Source organism: Nicotiana sylvestris, chromosome 9 (assembly GCF_000393655.2).
Source record: "Nicotiana sylvestris chromosome 9, ASM39365v2, whole genome shotgun sequence".
Taxonomy (NCBI): domain Eukaryota; kingdom Viridiplantae; phylum Streptophyta; class Magnoliopsida; order Solanales; family Solanaceae; genus Nicotiana; species Nicotiana sylvestris.
In genome coordinates this window covers 171,339,394-171,356,399 of record NC_091065.1, presented here as the reverse complement: position 1 = coordinate 171,356,399, position 17,006 = coordinate 171,339,394, and the positions used below count along the sequence as shown (strand labels likewise).

The following is a 17,006-nucleotide window of genomic DNA, read 5'->3' as shown; positions in this document are numbered from 1 at the left end:
ATTAGAAAACAGTTTGAAACATAGTGTATCGAAAGAGCAGAGATGCTAAATTTGAAACGAAACTGACGAAGAAGATTAATGTGCGTGATTTGCGTTGTGGAAGATCTGGAAGAATATTTAATCCCTAATTTTAGCGCGCCTAAATAAGGAAGTCTACGGCTACAATGATTCCTTATTTAATGCATTGTCTATATTATGTAAAAAAACTATTAGCATGAAGGGTAATATGCAAACTATGAACATATTTAGTAATATAATTTCTTATATGGTATATGAACGAAAATTTTCCCGTAATTTAGGCCCTAATCAAAGCTCGCATATTTCAGGCTTGGGCTCATTTGAGTCCAGATTGGCCCAGCCCATTAGCTCGCGTCAGTCATATAATGATGAGAAACTTGTATTTTTAGCCACTCCCAAAAATAATAACGGACGATATATATATATATATATATATATATATATATATATATATATATATATTGTAAACATCTAACTAGCGAATGTAATTAGTTTCGGCTAGCCGACCAATTTTATATTTTTCGTTATAATGATTACCTCTTAATAATATATCATTTTGTACTTCTTTATTCGATATAACCAACATTTTAATCGTCTGCAATTAATACTTTATGGGCAGTGATTAATCAAAATTTTAACATTTTAGAATTCCAAAATTGATGAAATCTAATTTTGTGCTAAGTAAAACTATCTCTTCTCTTTTTTCTTTTTTTTAAAATTTCCGCAATATCGTAGAAGCTGCGGCGCTAGGTAGGACAATTGTACAAAGGTTGATGTGACAAAAGCAAAATTCCGAGGATAATATAACAATTATACATTATATAAAAAACAACAAATCAATAACAGAAACAACAAAAGATGAAGAAGTTAACTGGCTTAGCTCTACTTCTGGCTTTCTTCTTACAGTTGCTTAGAATCTCAAAGGGAATCTCAAATTCTCAGCTTCTTCAGCAAATCAGTTCACAGAATAACAAATACTTGACCAAAGAAGAACACTGGTTCAATCAGACTCTTGATCACTTTTCTCCTTACGTAATATTCTTCTTCTTTTTATATATATTTATTTATTTATAGCTTTTGCAGATAGAACCCTTTTATGAATTCTATTTGTGTTCTTTGGGAAAAAATATGTGTGAAATATGATTAGCTTATATTATTTATATACAAAGTTCAATTTGTTTTATGGAAATTTTAATGGGTTAGATTGAATTTTGTGTACCCTTAAAAAAAAATTGGGTTCACCTTTTTTCTTGTACTTTAAAACTAATAAAATTGTTTGCTTTGGATGGTGAAATTGTTGTTTTTGCTGTAACAAGAAGTTATGCTTTGGGGTGGGGATGGTCTGAGAGGCATCAAGCTCAAAAATTTGTTTCTTGTATTATCTTAGAAAAATCCCTTGTTATAATTTTTACTGAAAATTGGGGAGAATATAGACTTGAAAATTATGTTTTTACATTGAAGTACGTAAAAAAAAATGGTTTTATAGGATCCCGAGTATTTCTTTGTCATAACTGTTGTGTTATGCTTTCGTTGAGCCGAGGGTCTATTGGAAACAACCTCTCTTGTGGGATTACACTGGGTATGTTGTTGTTGTTGTTGAACCTGGAAAAAACATTAATCTTGCCCCTTTATGTTTCTATTATCATGAAGATTTTCGATGCATTGAGATAACTATATCAACGTGAGAATGAAAGGAATCCATCCAATGCAGTTGAATATTAAGAGAAATATGTGCTACTAGGACAAGTATAGCACTATGAAAGTAAAAGCTTGTAGGATTTAAAAGTCCAATAAATGGATCAATAGGTAGTCAAGATAAAGATGGATCAAGCATTTAGTTGTTTTTGATTGGCTGCATTGGCCATTGTATGCCTTTAACTTGGTGCTGCTATTTTATAGGATCATCGTACATTTGGACAGAGGTACTATGAGTTTCTTGACTATTTCCGAAGTCCTGATGGACCCATATTTTTGAAAATTTGTGGAGAATCTGCTTGCAACGGGATACCGAATGATTACCTCAGTGTAAGTTGTAATCCTTACTGCTGATCCTATATTCTATTCGTGAATGCGTTCTTATAATTCTTGTTTCGTCTTTTTACTTTATTTATCAAGACAGTCAAGTCCTTTATGCCGCTTCCCCTCTTTTTCTCCGGTGCCCAACTCGCTTTCAATCTCCCCTTTTGCCATGGGTGGGGTAACATGGCGGTAGGAATTGGAGAAGGAAATGGGAAAAAAATTGATCTTTCATTTTTGTGACCTAGGTTGATCTTAGAAATTGCAATCGTGGTTTATATGCTTTAGGATCGTTTTAGCACTGCTAAAGTTGGTCAAATGTTTTGTGTGGTTTTAATTCAAGTATCTCAGTTGATATCTATTTGAATCTGTTGTCATACTTTATTTAGTTAAAAAGATCAATACGTGGCAAAATACAAGTTTTACCTTACTGATAAATTCAAAAATTAGGAATTCTTACTATCTGATACTGTCATGATCATAGTTTTTATAATTAAGGTAAGGTCTTAAGCTGCTCTTATCATATTGCTAGTACAAGTACTCCTATTCCACGTTGTTCCGGTATACATGATTTCCCACATAAGTTACGTGGAATATGATTTTATTTATTCGAGAAACAAAAATGGTAACCAAACACCCAGGTAACAATGCGAATTTTATACTGAGATTATTTTAAGCCAAATAACCTCGGCAATGAGTTACAGCTTTTAGTATTATGGTTTGCTGGCACAAAACAAACACATAGGTACATGCTTTGGCTGTGACAATGACTTATCATTTGGAGTCATGGAAGGCTAAAACCACTAACTTCTACTTCTGAACCTTGCCTGTTTAACAGGTTTTGGCGAAGAAGTTTGGAGCTGCTGTCGTTACTCTTGAGCATCGCTATTACGGGAAGAGTTCACCCTTCAAATCCTTGACAACTGGGAATCTGAAATATTTGTCATCAAAACAGGCACTTTTTGACTTGGCAGCTTTCAGGAATTTCTATCAGGTTGGTTGCATCTTAATTCTATATCCTCTATCTATTGTAATTTTGTGTCAATCCAAAGTTCTTATAATCTTTGCGATATCTCGTGAGATTAGGGTAAACCAACCACCATTTAGTGGCGCTATAGGTAACATGTCTTTGGATTATAGCACTTGGCCCAGAACTAATTAAAATCTGACAACCCATATTTTAGGTGGGTAGTCTGCTTCTAGTTCGTCAATGCATCTCTATATGTAATTTCAAAATGTCAATATTAGCAAGACGAAAAATAAATGATAGGAAAGCGTGAAATGATGAGCCTTTGATTCAGGTATGCAATAAAATAAGTCCTATGTTACATCACTGATTTAGTTTACCACTTCTCAATTCCCCTTCTTTCCCTTTTGCATGATGATTGTTCAGCGGATAATAGTTCTTATATGCTGCAGGAGTCCCTGAACGTGAAGCTCAACAGATCCAATGTTGAAAACCCGTGGTTTTTCTTTGGTATTTCATACTCAGGAGCCCTTAGTGCATGGTTTCGCCTGAAGTTTCCTCACCTGACTTGTGGAAGCCTTGCAAGCTCTGCTGTAGTTCAAGCAGTTTACAGCTTCTCAGATTTTGACAAGCAGGTAAAAATTGTGCTACTTTGGTTGTTAATATTTATGGTAGTTTTCTTCGCATCAGGAAAAAAAATGGTAATGCAAAGGAAAGCTCTTCGGATGTTCTTCCTTTTGCAAGTTTTATCTTTCTTTAGGTGATGGATTACAAAACATTGTGGTTTTTAGTTTATTTTTGTTTTTTATTTTGTTTTTGGAAACATTATCTGAGTTTAGATATGGTTTTGGAAGAAGTAACTGTGTGTGTAAGCTTAATTGCTTGTAGAAAATTAGCCTTTTGGTAACAGTTGTTTTGTTTTCCTGAACGAACAGGCTTAGTCCTTCTATTATCTTAGAATATTCGTTAAATAATTACTAGTAGTACTAATAAAAGGGAGAGACAAAAGTTGGGAAAAATAAAAAACACAAGCTGTCCTCAATCACTAAAGAAGGAAGATGATCATCTGAGAATGCCTCTAACTCCTATAGTATTACAAGAGAATAAATCCCAAAAGAAAAAAGCTTACAAGAGAACAGGCCTGAACACTGTGAAATTGAGACAATGTGACTAAGAATGTTGTCTGTTTGTGGCTCTCTTTTGGATTTGTTGGACACAGTTTCTAGAGGATCTGTGAATTTGACTCCTGGTCTTCCTACTGTAGGTTGGCGAATCTGCTGGTCCAGAATGTAAAGCAGTATTGCAAGAAATTACTCAACTAGTAGAAACAAGGCTTGCGTCAAATCGCAAGGACCTTAAAGCGTTGTTTGGTGCTGATGAGGTATTGGTTGTTCATTGTTTGTGTGATTTCTTTACCTTCCTCTCAAAGAATTCTCTGACATTCTGACCTCAATCATCTAAAGCAGCATATTGCTGATCATATCTGTGGTAACTCTGGATACTAATTAAGTATAATATTCAATTGTTCTTTCCATTTTTTTCTAGTAGTAGTCTATAATAGTATACCCTTTAATGCTTACGGAAACATATCAGTGATGATATATGCAGTAATGTGGGCTGCTGAAGTCCGTCAGATTAATGCTTTATTGGTTGAGTTTTAAAGTTCAAACCAATTAATCCTTAACATAGGTTAAATGGGCAATGGCGAATACTGCCAACCCCGTAGCTTTATGATCTCAAGAGACTTTGGATTGATGTAATCTGACCAAATAATAAACATGTTACTTCATGTTCTCAATCAAGGAGAGGATGCATCGTTATTGTTGCTCTCTTTTATAAGTCTGATACACAGAAACTTTAATTTTCTTTCAGCTGAGGATTGATGGTGACTTCCTGTACTTTCTCGCAGATGCTGCAGTTACAGCAGTATGTATGAGACATTCATAAGATATCTTCTATTGAACGAGTTTGTTATTTTCCTAATTGAAAGTTTTTGATGTTTTAGTTTCAATATGGAAGTCCAGACAAACTATGCATCCCACTACTTGAAGCAAAGAAGTCTGGGGAAGATTTAGTGGTATGGTTTCATTTGTTGCCTTACATTATTTTTGGAGTGTAACCCCCTTCCCCCTCCCACCCCCCTAAGCGTCCCCTGTCCCCACGAGGTTGAGATCAGAGACATATTACCTTCGGGAGCTTGTCAGAAATGCCACGAAGAGAATTTCTTCAGTATCACGTACATAAGTTTTCTTAGAGAAGATACCCATATTTATATAAATATGCCTTTTCTCTTTTCTTAGAACCAGTAAGTAGTTAAACAAAAAAATTATTAGTTACTGAAGAACAATTTTCCAGCTGCGCCTGGATTAGAGTGTATATATTCTATATTCGGAAACAACATAAGTAGATATTCCCATGGATGTTTATGTTCGATAGGTAGTTCTGAAAAATCTCAAGTTCTCTATGTCAAAATTTTCCTTATCGATTTCCTGTTATGCTAGCTTTCCAGGAAGTTCTCTACACTTAAATGAGGAATTCAGCTTAATTCCAGCTGCATAATCTGTGACCACTGACCAGAACATCATGTTACAAGAGCCAATCACCCAAAAAGAAAAAAGAATTCATGTTGTGGAAGACTTTGCTTATCCTCTTTACTTCTTTAATCATTTATTTTATTTCTTATTTGCAGAATGCATATGCCACTTATGTAAAGGAGTATTACATTAAGACTTTGGGGGTCAGCGTCAAAACATACAATCAGGAAAATCTGAAGAACACTGCTGTAAATGGTGATACTTCTGATCACTTGTGGTGGTTCCAGGTCTGCACAGAAGTTGCATATTTTCAGGTTGCACCCTCGAATGATAGTATTCGCTCTACTAAAGTTGATACCAGGCATGTGTCTTACTCTTGGAAGTATTTAAGCCCTGTTTCTTTTCTTTGTTCAACTGAGCTGTTTCCACTTGTTTAGTCACACACCTTCTGGTGAACTGACTTCATAATTCATTCGTGCAGATACCATTTGGACCTTTGCAGGAATGTCTTTGGCACCGGTATATATCCTGAAGTTGATGCAACTAACTTGTACTATGGAGGAACAAAAATTGCTGGTAACCATTTGATAGTTATTTCAGCAGTCTCATTTCTCCTTTATGTTTCCTTATCCGATATATCTGTTAATAGGATACCCTTGAGTTTATTTGAAAGGAAAAAAAGAAAGGAAAATCTGTTGTCGGCTCGGGTGCACTTAATAAGAGAATATTCATTACCTATGTTATTTTATTTGATTCCGTCGGTTGGTCTTTTTATTTTGCTTTGCTAAAAGCTTTTGGCAGCTAATCAATTTACCCCGGATTACTTTATATGATCCCAACATTCACAGCACACCCTGATACTTTTACAAAGTAATGACATGACGTCACTGTTGGCTTAAGTTTATCACTTGTGTTAATGTTTAAAGAAAATAAAATAATTACCTCAAGCCAACTGAGAGGGTGTGTGTGTTGGGGGTGGGGGGATAAATACTTGATATAAATGGCTGTATTTTAGAGCATGCTCAGTTTAATGGAAGGTGTATGTTTTATCTCTGAAATTTTTAAAACCTTGTTTTTTGGGGTTGATGACTTTCAGATTGGACTCAATATCTAACTGAATGCCATCTCTGGCATTTGGAATTTGTCTCTATACGAGTATTTGTCAATGGAATAGAATGTTTCTTTGACTTGTCTTTGTTTCCATAGATATTCTGTCTCTGTCACGCCATTTACCCGTTTGTCATGCCTAAAAAATGTTCGAGAGGGTGGGAGCTCTAGTTGGATGAATAGACAATTTGTTTTTTCACTTTATCCTGGTACAAATATGGAACAATTATGGAATTACAAATTTCATTATTTTAAAATTTTGTTTTGGCAGGGTCAAAGATTATCTTCACCAATGGATCACAGGATCCCTGGCGACATGCGTCAAAACAGACTTCTTCCCCAGAGAGTAAGTTTTAGGCTGCTCCGGTAGTGAAATTTCATCCCCATCTATTGTGAAACTAGATTGGTAGAGTGTTGTATTCCAGGACAGATGCATGACCTTTATTAATGCTTGTTTTATCTTTTTTATAGTAGAATTAACCATGCTACCATTCAAAAATTAAACGAAGGGTAAAATGGACCGTTCTTCATCTGCAAGAAATTTTCTTAAATCATAAAGTAAAATTTGTATTCGGAATCTGTTGTCCATATTGAAGATTCATCTGCTAATGTGGTTCATAACTTCATATATTTTCCAATAAACTCGTCTGCAACAATTAATAATAGATTTATCTCAGAGAAGTGTGTGCTTGATTCAAAGTGACGGATCAGAAACCGAATGACCTTATGCTAAAAGTACTTCTGAAGTGACAATTTTGTTGAGCTAGAGTACTGACTTTAAATTGTTGTACTGCAAGTAATTTTTCTTGTTTCTGAGACCCCGTTTCAACTTTCAGTGCCTTCTTACATAGTCTCTTGCCATAACTGTGGCCATGGAACTGACTTGCGGGGCTGCCCCCAGTCTCCTTTAGTCCCTGAAGGTATGCATATTTCAGATCTCAACGTTAACTGTTTAGACTTCACTGGTTTTGCATATCCTGTAGTACGCTGGACATGAGTATTCTTACGTCAAACCCCATATTTCCTTTTCTTTGCTTGCAGTTTTTCTATTTAATCTTACTTAATTTAGTCTCTTTGGTCGCTGCTGCAATTATTATTCTTATTTTCTTTTACCTCTATAATCGAAATGAATTTCTAGATTCGCAGATTTATCGGCATCAGGTTTGTAAAAAATAAACCAAATTCTCGTTGGCGATTATTTATGATAAAAAATTTAAATTTATGTTGTTCTCAACTATGACCCTGAACTGCTGCATACAGTTGGTAGCACTTGCAATTCAATGAGAAATTAATGGTGAATGTCAATGGGAAAAAACATAAGATTCCTATCACGTAGGATTACCCTAAGGGGGTGACATGAGGACTTGTGGAAGTCAATATGGATAATCCTAAGCTGTCAAAAAAAAGTTGCCCTTTTCACCTGGTGTGCTACATAAAATGCAATTTTTAGGGCGGAAAATCTTAGAAGGAGCAAGCTAATTGCTGTGTAAAGGTGTGGGGAAGATGCAAACCATATTTAAGTGCAATTTCGAATTGTTTCACAGCTTTGCGGCCAATTTGTTATTTGACATCAAATTTGGTGTTATTAAGGATGGTGTTTGAGTAGTTGCGACCTAGAGGCTAAAGAGAATTGGAAAAGAGAAGAAAAGCAGTGTGGAAAGTAACTCCATTGTGTCCCTTTAGGGTAATTTTGAAAAGAGGAATAGGAAAATGTTCAAGGCATTTGAGAGGGATGTTAGGATCATGAAAAGCTAGCTCTTGTTTCATTATACCATACTAAAAATATATCTTTTGGTATAAATAATTAACGGAGCACGGAGGCTTGCTAGAAGAATGTGATTAGTCCAGATAACCATATTAGATATTTTGATGCGTACTGTTCACTAATAAAGCATTTTGACTTTAAAGAAAAAGCTTAATAAGCAAAATTCCAATTTGTGACTTGTTCTTTCTTTAGTTCGTAATTTGTTTAGTCCTATCAGTATGTTATGTTTTTTACTGATTCAGAGGGTCCAATGTCTCCAACATTTTCATACTTTTAGTTGGATACTTTTAGTTTGCTCACCAAATAAAGTTAGTCGAAGTTAGCATCAAATTGGACAATTATCTGAATATAGCTTTCAGACCCCATATATGATAAGGACATCAACCTGATTAACTGCTAGCGTCATTCCAATTTTAGAAGCTACTTTGAACACACAAAGTTAGTCGAAGTTAGCATCAAATTGGACAATTATCTGAAATATAGCTTTCAGTCTACATATATGATAAGAACATCAAACTGATTAACTGCTAGTGTCATTCCAATTTTAGAAGCTACATTGAGCGCACAAAGTTTACCAGGATTGCTGTCTCTATTGATCTTCGACTTGTCTTAGGCATGATGTTTTGTGAAGTTCCTTCTTTTGAAGCAATGAACCGTGATGCATTTTTCATGAAAATTATTTCATATCACAGGTGACGCCAAAAACTGCAGTTCCCCTGATGCAGTTCGGAAAGTAAGGGAAAAGATTGTTAAACATATAGATTTATGGCTGTCCCAGTGCCAGGTTTCAGGTAGGAGTTGGATGTGAAACATCATCTCCCAGCTATACACACTGAAGTATATTTTATGTCCTTTAACTAACCACTAAATTATGTATCTCGTCGTGGACAGATGTATAGTTGCCCATCCATGAACGATGTCATCTGTATGAATTGATCTCGTGTACTATGGCTTGCTACTAAACATGTGCAATTCTTCTTCTTAAGTCTCGTTCTTTAGAACTCTTACATTTTGTAATGTTGCTTTAGCACAACTTTGCCTCACAGTTTGACCATGATTGGGAAAAATATCGGTCAGACATCAGTTTTACAAGGTTGGTAAAAGAAGAATCGGGTGGAGTTACATGGCATCGTAGCAGTTGTTCTTGTAGGAAAATTTTCATTTTCGACATATATAAGCAGGATCTGTGACAGATGACATGTATACTGGGAAATTTCTTTAAAATGGCCAGTATTTGAAATGCTAAATGTAGCCCTCTTAGTACCAAAGGCGATAAGGGGCCATTTCACAGTTCTTTAACTATGAAACAGTTATGAGGGGCTCTGGCGTATGAGAATGAAACGTGCCATAGATTGCCACCTTGGTTCATCGCATTCAAGTTGAGACGTAGCCTCGACTTCAGATTGTCCACCAGACAAAATCTGTATATTAAACCATGAAACTTTGATAGTGAGGTTCTTGAAAGTGTTGAAGAAGGTAAGGTATAGCAGGATTTCAAGAATCATCAAGGGATGTGGAATTGTTGCGATCCCCTCGCTCTTAATTAGAGGCCTTTAGTTCGGGCCTTGAGAATGGAAAATGTCCGGGTATGAAGCATTGACCGGGTGAAGTACACAAATTACTCTAAAAGTGGATGGTCTTGAATTTTTGTCATCACTTACCCCGGGGGAAGAACTTGAAGCTTAACAAGTGTTGCCCTTCGCTTGCCCCATAAACATCACTTTTAATTTTTGACCTTGAAGTTCTGCCAATGCCGCAAGTGGGGGTCAAAAGTTAAAGATCACCTAAAAAAGTATCATACTTATGCAATTTTTTGGGCTTACCATGTGTAAATATGGATTAATTGGAACGAGTTTCAATTTTTTTATGCCAAAAGAAAAAGAAAAAAAAAACACTAGCTAGATTTCAAGAACCACTAAGGGTGTTGATGAAATGATTGAGATCAATTTTCTTGACCAGAGGTCTCTGGTTTGAACCCTGGAAATGGAGAAACGCTTTACTCACCTTAGTGGGCCGACCCAAAACAAAATTTGAATTAGTCTGAGACAGTGAGTTTCAAATACTAAATGCATGAAATGCAAAATAGCAGATTAATAGCCCGTTTGGCCAAGCTACAAAAATCAGCTTATTTTGAGAAGTGTTTTTTTTCAAAAGTGCTTTTTCAAAAGTACTTTTGGTGAGAAGCAGTTTGTGTTTGGCTAATTAGTTTGAAAAGCATTTCTGAGTAGCAATTAGTGTTTGGCCAAGCTTTAAAAAACTGTTTCTAAGTGTATTTTTCTCAAAAGTGCTTTTGGAGATAAGCTACTTTTTTCTGCTTCTCCAAAACTGCTTCTGCTTCTCCTCAAAAACACTTTTTTTCCTTCCAGGAGCTTGGCCAAACACCTCAAATTGAGGCCAAAAGTGCTTTTGGCAAAAAAAAGCACTTTTGGCCAAAAATAAGCTTGGCCAAACAGGCTATAAGCTTGCCATGATTGACAGCGTGAGGAATTATTTCGGTGTAGACTGTAGACTGTAGTCAACAACTTGTTCTGAGGTGGTCTGTTCTTTGGCCTCTGCTCCAAGAATGACCATGCTAGGCTTATCCTGAAAATGACAAAAAATCATTGTCTTATCAAAATATATGGCGAAACTTTCTCGTCGTAGTTTGGCAACCTATTTTAGTAGGGAGCCTTTAGTCTTTTCAGTAGAGATCGTGAGAGAGCAGAGCACACTTCATTTTGACGACATATTTCGCTCGTTGAGTCTATGCATGAAATAGCTTTATATTATCCGCGTATATAAGTTAAAACCCTAAAGTAGAAATGTATACTTACTTACCATTTAGCAAAACGGGCGCCTTGTGAATTCGGAATAAGCAGCAGAACGAGAGGCAAGACCATCAAGACCTTGGCACCAAGATTCATTGTTTGAACCAGCCAAGGAAATAAGACCCTATAGTTTTTAATCAAAATTAGACCAATTCTTAGTAATTGGTAAACACAACCAAAACTAAGGAATTTTTCACCATGTACCTACGAAAAAAGAAAACTAAATCGACGTGTAAATCAGAGAACCATGTTACACATGTGAGATAATAAAGAATGTTACACATGTGAGATAATAGAGAATGTTACACTTGTCTGTCGTCAGTTATGTAATATAATAATTCTAAAAGGGGGTTCAATGGTTATGTGTTATTCCATCTATTGTCTTAAGATTTTGAGGTAGGTGTTCATAACTCTTTTCCCATGAACAAACGACCACTAGCTAGACTACAATTATCACCATTTTCCCTTTTCGTTGTTTCTTTCACTCAACTGCTAATCCTAAGATGATACTTGCCCTTCACATATGAACTTGCAAGCAACGTTTTCTGTTAGTAGACCGGAAAATTCTTTTCGTCAATTTTTTTAGTAACAATTTATGTTTTTTTTTTTTTCTCGATCTTAGTTAGTAGAGATTTATGTTCTTTCAGCTGTTACTTAATTTTTCATTAGACTAAATTTTCGATTAAGCTCATTGCATACTAAAGGTTACCAATCACGTTTTGTAGCATAAATTACTATGTACAAATATTATTGAAGTATTAACAATTGACTAATGTTCTAATTTAGTGACTTCTTGAATGTTATAATATTTTGTTAGCTTCGGATACCAAATCCGTTGTAGTCTAGGTGGTTAGGATACTCGGCTCTCACCCGAGAGACCCGGGTTCAAGTCCCGGCAACGGAAATTGTTTGCTTTTTTCGCCCACTTTCGGTCATTCTTTTTATTGTCGGAGCAAAAAGGAGAAGAATGTTTTTTCTGTTTCAATTTATATGATATATATTCCTTTTAGTTTATCTCAAAAAAAATCTGTATTTAAATTTTTTAAACTTTTTCTTTCACTCTTAATCAAATGATTTATAGCAACACATATATAAATGAGTTGTTTCAGACCATAATTTATTTTTTAAAGAAAGATTCTTTCTTAAATTTTATGCTTAAAGAGCATCACATAAAATGAGACGAGGAACTATCTAACTAGACTGAGATATACAAATTGGGCTATGTTATAAATTATAATCGATAGATATTTTTATAAACAACACCTGAAGTATTGACCAAACTCCCGAGATGTAAATCAGTCAAATAAATATATTTCTCCTTAAGAATAATACGCTACACAGAGAATGGTGCGTGTGTACAAGAGCTCTTAGATGATTGTAATAAAAAAGCTAACGTTCTTTCTTTTTTGTGGAGTAAATAACCACAAAAAAGCTAAGTACTTTTTTCCTTTTTAATCGTGATAGGCTGATAGCATAAAGTTGTAAAAGTAAGAAAAAAATCTCCCTAAACGTTAAATTGGAAAAGACTATCGAAAAGATAATTAATCAAGTAGACATGTTCAGTGTCGAGAAGAATGGGCAGTCAAGAGATAAATATTTAACCCATACACTACCATTGTACTTTATTAAAGGTGATGAAAAGTGCTTGGTTGACATGTCTGTTTTGTTATGTTAATAAAAAATCAAGAAGAATTAATTTAAACAGCTGTCTATCAACCGTTTAAACTAAAAATAACCGATAGATATATAATATATTTTTAATCTATATATAATATGTGCATAACCATGTATAATAAGTATATAATTTATGTATATTGGTTAGGAAAACAGTAAATCCGATCGGCAAACCATCTTATAAGCACTTTTGGCTTTTGCATTAAAAGTGCTTAATTAAAGTCTTCCATAATATATATTCGAATTATATCTCTATGTGAATGGTACTAATTGTAAAATGAACTTTGATGTTGTCTTTATTGTAATTTCACACTCAAAAACAGTTTTTAGAAAGATTAATTAAATATAATTTGTTTATCAAATATTAAAAAAAATATTGGCCAAACACAAACTACTACTCTCCAAATTTATTTTTCTGAAAGCACATTTTAAAAGTTATAAGCTGAACAAGCTCTAAGCCATAAATTGATCACCTCCAACTTATCGCTTTTCATCTTAATATGCATTTTTGGTTCAACAATATTTTTCATATTTTATCACTAACACTTTTTGTAATCCCCAAATATTTTCCCCGAATCAGAAATTTTGACTTCCTCTCTGTTTCATTTTTGTAACGACTCGGCCGATTGTTTCATGAGTTACCGCGTTGCTTCCCCCATTTCTGCTTCTTTATGTGTTGTTTAGCTTCATTACATCGTATTGTGTCGGTTGGTTCGGGTTTGGAGTAGTTTTGGAGTGTTATGAGAGACATAGTCTCTTAAATTGGCCATTAGGTTGAAAAAGTCAACCGAAAGTTGACTTGTGAGTAAACGATCTCGAAACTTGATTTTTATGGTATGGATAGCTTCGTGAGGTGATTTGGGACTTAGGAGCGTGATCGGAATGTAATTTGGAGGTCCATGGTAGATTTAGGCTTGAATTGGCGAAATTGAAATTTTGGCATTTTCTGGTTGGTAGAGAAAATTTGATATCGGGGTCGGAATAGAATTACGGAAATTGGAGTAGGTCTGTTGTATCATTTGTGACATGTGTGCAAAATTTCAGGTCATTCGGATGAGGTTTGATAGACTTTTTGATCATTTGCGGGATACGGAAGTTTTGGGAACCTTAGGCTTGAATCCGATGGTGTTTTGATGATTCGATGTTGTTTTAAGTGTTCCGAAGATTGCTATCAGTTTGAATAGTGGTATATGACTTGTTCGTACTTTTGGTTGAGGTCCGGGGGGCCTCGGGGTAATTTCGGATGGTTATCGGGAAGTTGGAAGTTAGAGTTTGCAGCTGAAGCTGTTGAGTTCCTGTCATAACCGCACCTGCGGATTGGGGACCGTAGGTGCGAGATCGCAGAAGCGAGAGATCAGCCACAGATGCAGCCATATGAGAGAAAGCCAGAAGTTGCAGGTGCGGGAGGTGTAACGCACCTGCGAGACCGCAGGTGCGGGTGGATAAGCGCAGGTGCAGTCCCAGGACTTTAAGTGAAAACCGTATATGCGGTTGAATAGACCACAGAAGCGGTACCGCAGAAGCGGAAAAAGGACCGCAGGTGCGGAATCCCTGGGTCAGAAAGTATATAAGTTCCTCTTCGCGAATTTTGGGTTGTTTTCCACCATTTTTATCCGGAGTTGAAGCTTTTTGGAGGGTTTTGAAGAGGGAATCAATGGGGTGTCCATTGAGGTAAGTTTCTTGAATCTAAAACTCGATTCTATGTTGATTTTCAATTGTTTAAGCATGAAATTTATGAGATTAAGGGTGAAAATTTGGGGAAGCTAGGGCTTGAAATTGGAAAGGTAAAATTGGGGATTTGAGGAACCAATTGAGGTCCTATTTTGATGTTCTTGGTATGTATGGACTCGTGGGAGGATAAGGATTCTATTGATGTGATTTTTATCAGATTCTGAGACGTGGGCCCGGGGGTCGGGTTTGACCAATTTCGGAATTTTTGATGTAATTTGACTATTTTCGCATGGGCTTCGTTCCCTTAGCTCATTTATTTATGTTATGATTCTGCTTTTGAATATATTCGACGCGAGTTGAGGCCGAGTCAAGAGGCAAGGGCGTCGCCGTGTAGTATTTCACCCGGTTTGAGGTAAGTAACGATTGCAAATCTAGACCTGAATGTATGAAACCCCGAAATTTCGTACTGTTTTGATAAATGAGGTGGGACACATGCTAGGTGACGGGCGTGTGGGCGTGCTGATCGCAGCCTACTCCGCACTACTAAAAAGTAGGAAGAGAGGGTCGCAATAGCTTTTACCCGATTTGTGGGTCGGGATCGATTTCCACAGGGAGCTAGGAATGGATTCGAGTATCTATTTAGAGTGGAATTGTGTATTTGTTCCAAATATCACTTTCAATCATTTTGGTTTTTCTTTAACAAACTACTATTATCAACTACTAATTATAAATGCAACTAGATTATGCTAAACGAGAATTGCTAAAAGTTGTATCTAATGGATAAAAAGGCACTAGGGTAGTGACTTTCACCTAGGTGGCTAATTGACGGGTAATTTCTCTAAGGCATGATTGACATGATTGGAGAAATATGCTATAACCGCTGCACAATTTTACCCACTCTCACACCTCTCGGTTGAAAGAGTGATTTTGCCCAATTGACTTTCTCAAGACCAAATGGGTAGGAAAATTTGCTCAAGCAACTAGGGTTCAAGTCGGGTAATTACTCTCTCGAGGTTTAACCCTTTAATTGGGACTATCAATTCTCTTGAGTCCATCCCAGTTCCTTGTTGGGTCAATTTTGGAGACTTAGGCTCTCTTTCTCAAGAAGAGCCAAGTCAACTTAGCACAAACCAGTATTTGCAACCACCAATTCATAAATTAAACCACAAAATTGACCCAAATAACAAACACCCATAGTCAATCTAGCCCTAAATTACAATACCCATCAATTACCCACACTAGGGTTGAGCCACAACCCTAGCTAATGGGTTTAGCTACTCATGCTTGAAGAGAAGAATAGAGAAATAGATGAAGATAAAGGCATATTAATTAAACACTAAAGTAAATACAGAGATTCTATCGTTAAAACTAAGTTAAAATGCCCAAAATAGCTACAGATGGTCTTCTCACGAGCGCAGCTCAGTTCAGAAATTAGCTGATACCCTAAAAATGGAAAAATGTTCTATTTATAATAAGCTGGAAAAATTGGATAAAAATGCCCCTGCGGGGTCAGTGCGGACCGCACAAAATGGTGTGTGGTCGCACTAGGCTCTTGACTCTGAAAAATCAACTCTCTGAACCCAGGCTACGCTTGAACCTTGGCACTTGACATCTCTCTGAAGTTTGCTTCCGCGGACTGCATAAAATGGTAGTGCGGCCGCGGTGTCTTAAGTGCGGACCGCACAATATGTACTGCGGTCGCACTGCTTTGATGCCTTCAAATCCAGCTCTCTGAATCTCCCTAGTGCGGACTGCACAAAGTGTAGTGCGGCCGCACTAGGCCTGTTTGTCCTGAGTTGTCTTGTCTTTGGTACTTGTGCAGGTTTCACTCCTTTTGAGCCGATCTTTGACGTCTCGTCACTTTGTTGATCAAACCTACAATCAAGCACAACTTATGAGCCTTTTGGGACTATTTTGTAAGAATTTATAATCAAAGTGTAAGCAAGAAGGAGCATGAAATACGTCAAAATCCCTAGTTATCAACTCCCCCAAACTTAAGCTTTTGCTTGTCCTCAAGCAAACAAAATAAGACCCACCCCCTAAGGAAAAATCCAAGAATTTTCGGTTATCTTAAAGTAACCTCAACTAGCATCAATTGGGACTAACAATTACCCTCAATACAACTGAATTATTAACAACATTTAACCTTTGAAAAACCATGGATCAAGTGTGACACAAGAGCATCAAGAGTTGACTCACTACATCAAAGAACTCTCTCAATTACTTTGGTCATTGTGGAACCCAAACTCACACATCCTTAACTCTCCCTAAGCAAACCTCACCTTTTAGAATATTGGCATACAAACCGATGTTAATGGAAATTCACTCATCTCTCTCAAGAAAAAGTCACAAGTCTGGCTCTAAGTACCATATGCTTGCCCCTCATGTGAGTATCCACTAATGTAAGCATCATTCAACTCAAGATCATATTTTGCTTTTGTGGAGTC

At 36.2% G+C, this 17,006-nt stretch overlaps 1 protein-coding gene and 1 non-coding gene across 4 annotated transcripts; both read left to right on the top strand.

Annotated features, from left to right (window-relative positions):
* Nucleotides 1-839: 839 nt before the first annotated feature.
* LOC104229221 (probable serine protease EDA2) lies at nucleotides 840-9,392 on the top strand. 3 transcript variants are annotated; one of them, XM_009781819.2, is made up of 13 exons: nucleotides 840-1,050; nucleotides 1,918-2,043; nucleotides 2,873-3,028; nucleotides 3,454-3,636; nucleotides 4,266-4,382; nucleotides 4,874-4,927; nucleotides 5,007-5,078; nucleotides 5,691-5,896; nucleotides 6,017-6,111; nucleotides 6,914-6,988; nucleotides 7,479-7,562; nucleotides 9,100-9,198; nucleotides 9,299-9,392. In XM_009781819.2, exons 1-13 carry the CDS (start codon nucleotides 877-879, stop codon nucleotides 9,304-9,306), a joined length of 1,449 nt encoding a protein of 482 aa, XP_009780121.1. In that variant the 5' UTR covers nucleotides 840-876; the 3' UTR covers nucleotides 9,307-9,392. The 3 variants fall into 3 exon arrangements, with proteins under 3 accessions (XP_009780121.1, XP_009780122.1, XP_009780119.1); XM_009781817.2 differs by having other exon boundaries at nucleotides 841-1,050; nucleotides 9,100-9,392; XM_009781820.2 differs by lacking the exon at nucleotides 4,874-4,927 and having other exon boundaries at nucleotides 9,100-9,392.
* Nucleotides 9,393-12,045: 2,653 nt separating this feature from the next.
* TRNAE-CUC (transfer RNA glutamic acid (anticodon CUC)) lies at nucleotides 12,046-12,118 on the top strand. Its single transcript has one exon. It is a non-coding gene; the product is annotated as a tRNA-Glu (tRNA).
* Nucleotides 12,119-17,006: the final 4,888 nt, after the last annotated feature.

What these genes read in the sequence shown, in the direction of transcription:
- LOC104229221 (XM_009781817.2), top strand. Translation starts at nt 877, where the DNA reads ATGAAGAAGTTAACTGGCTTAGCTCTACTTCTGGCTTTCTTCTTACAG. An exon ending in TACCGAATGATTACCTCAGT is followed by an intron (nt 2,044 to 2,872) that starts GTAAGTTGTAAT and finishes CCTGTTTAACAG; the next exon opens with GTTTTGGCGAAGAAGTTTGG. An exon ending in CAGATGCTGCAGTTACAGCA is followed by an intron (nt 4,928 to 5,006) that starts GTATGTATGAGA and finishes TTGATGTTTTAG; the next exon opens with TTTCAATATGGAAGTCCAGA.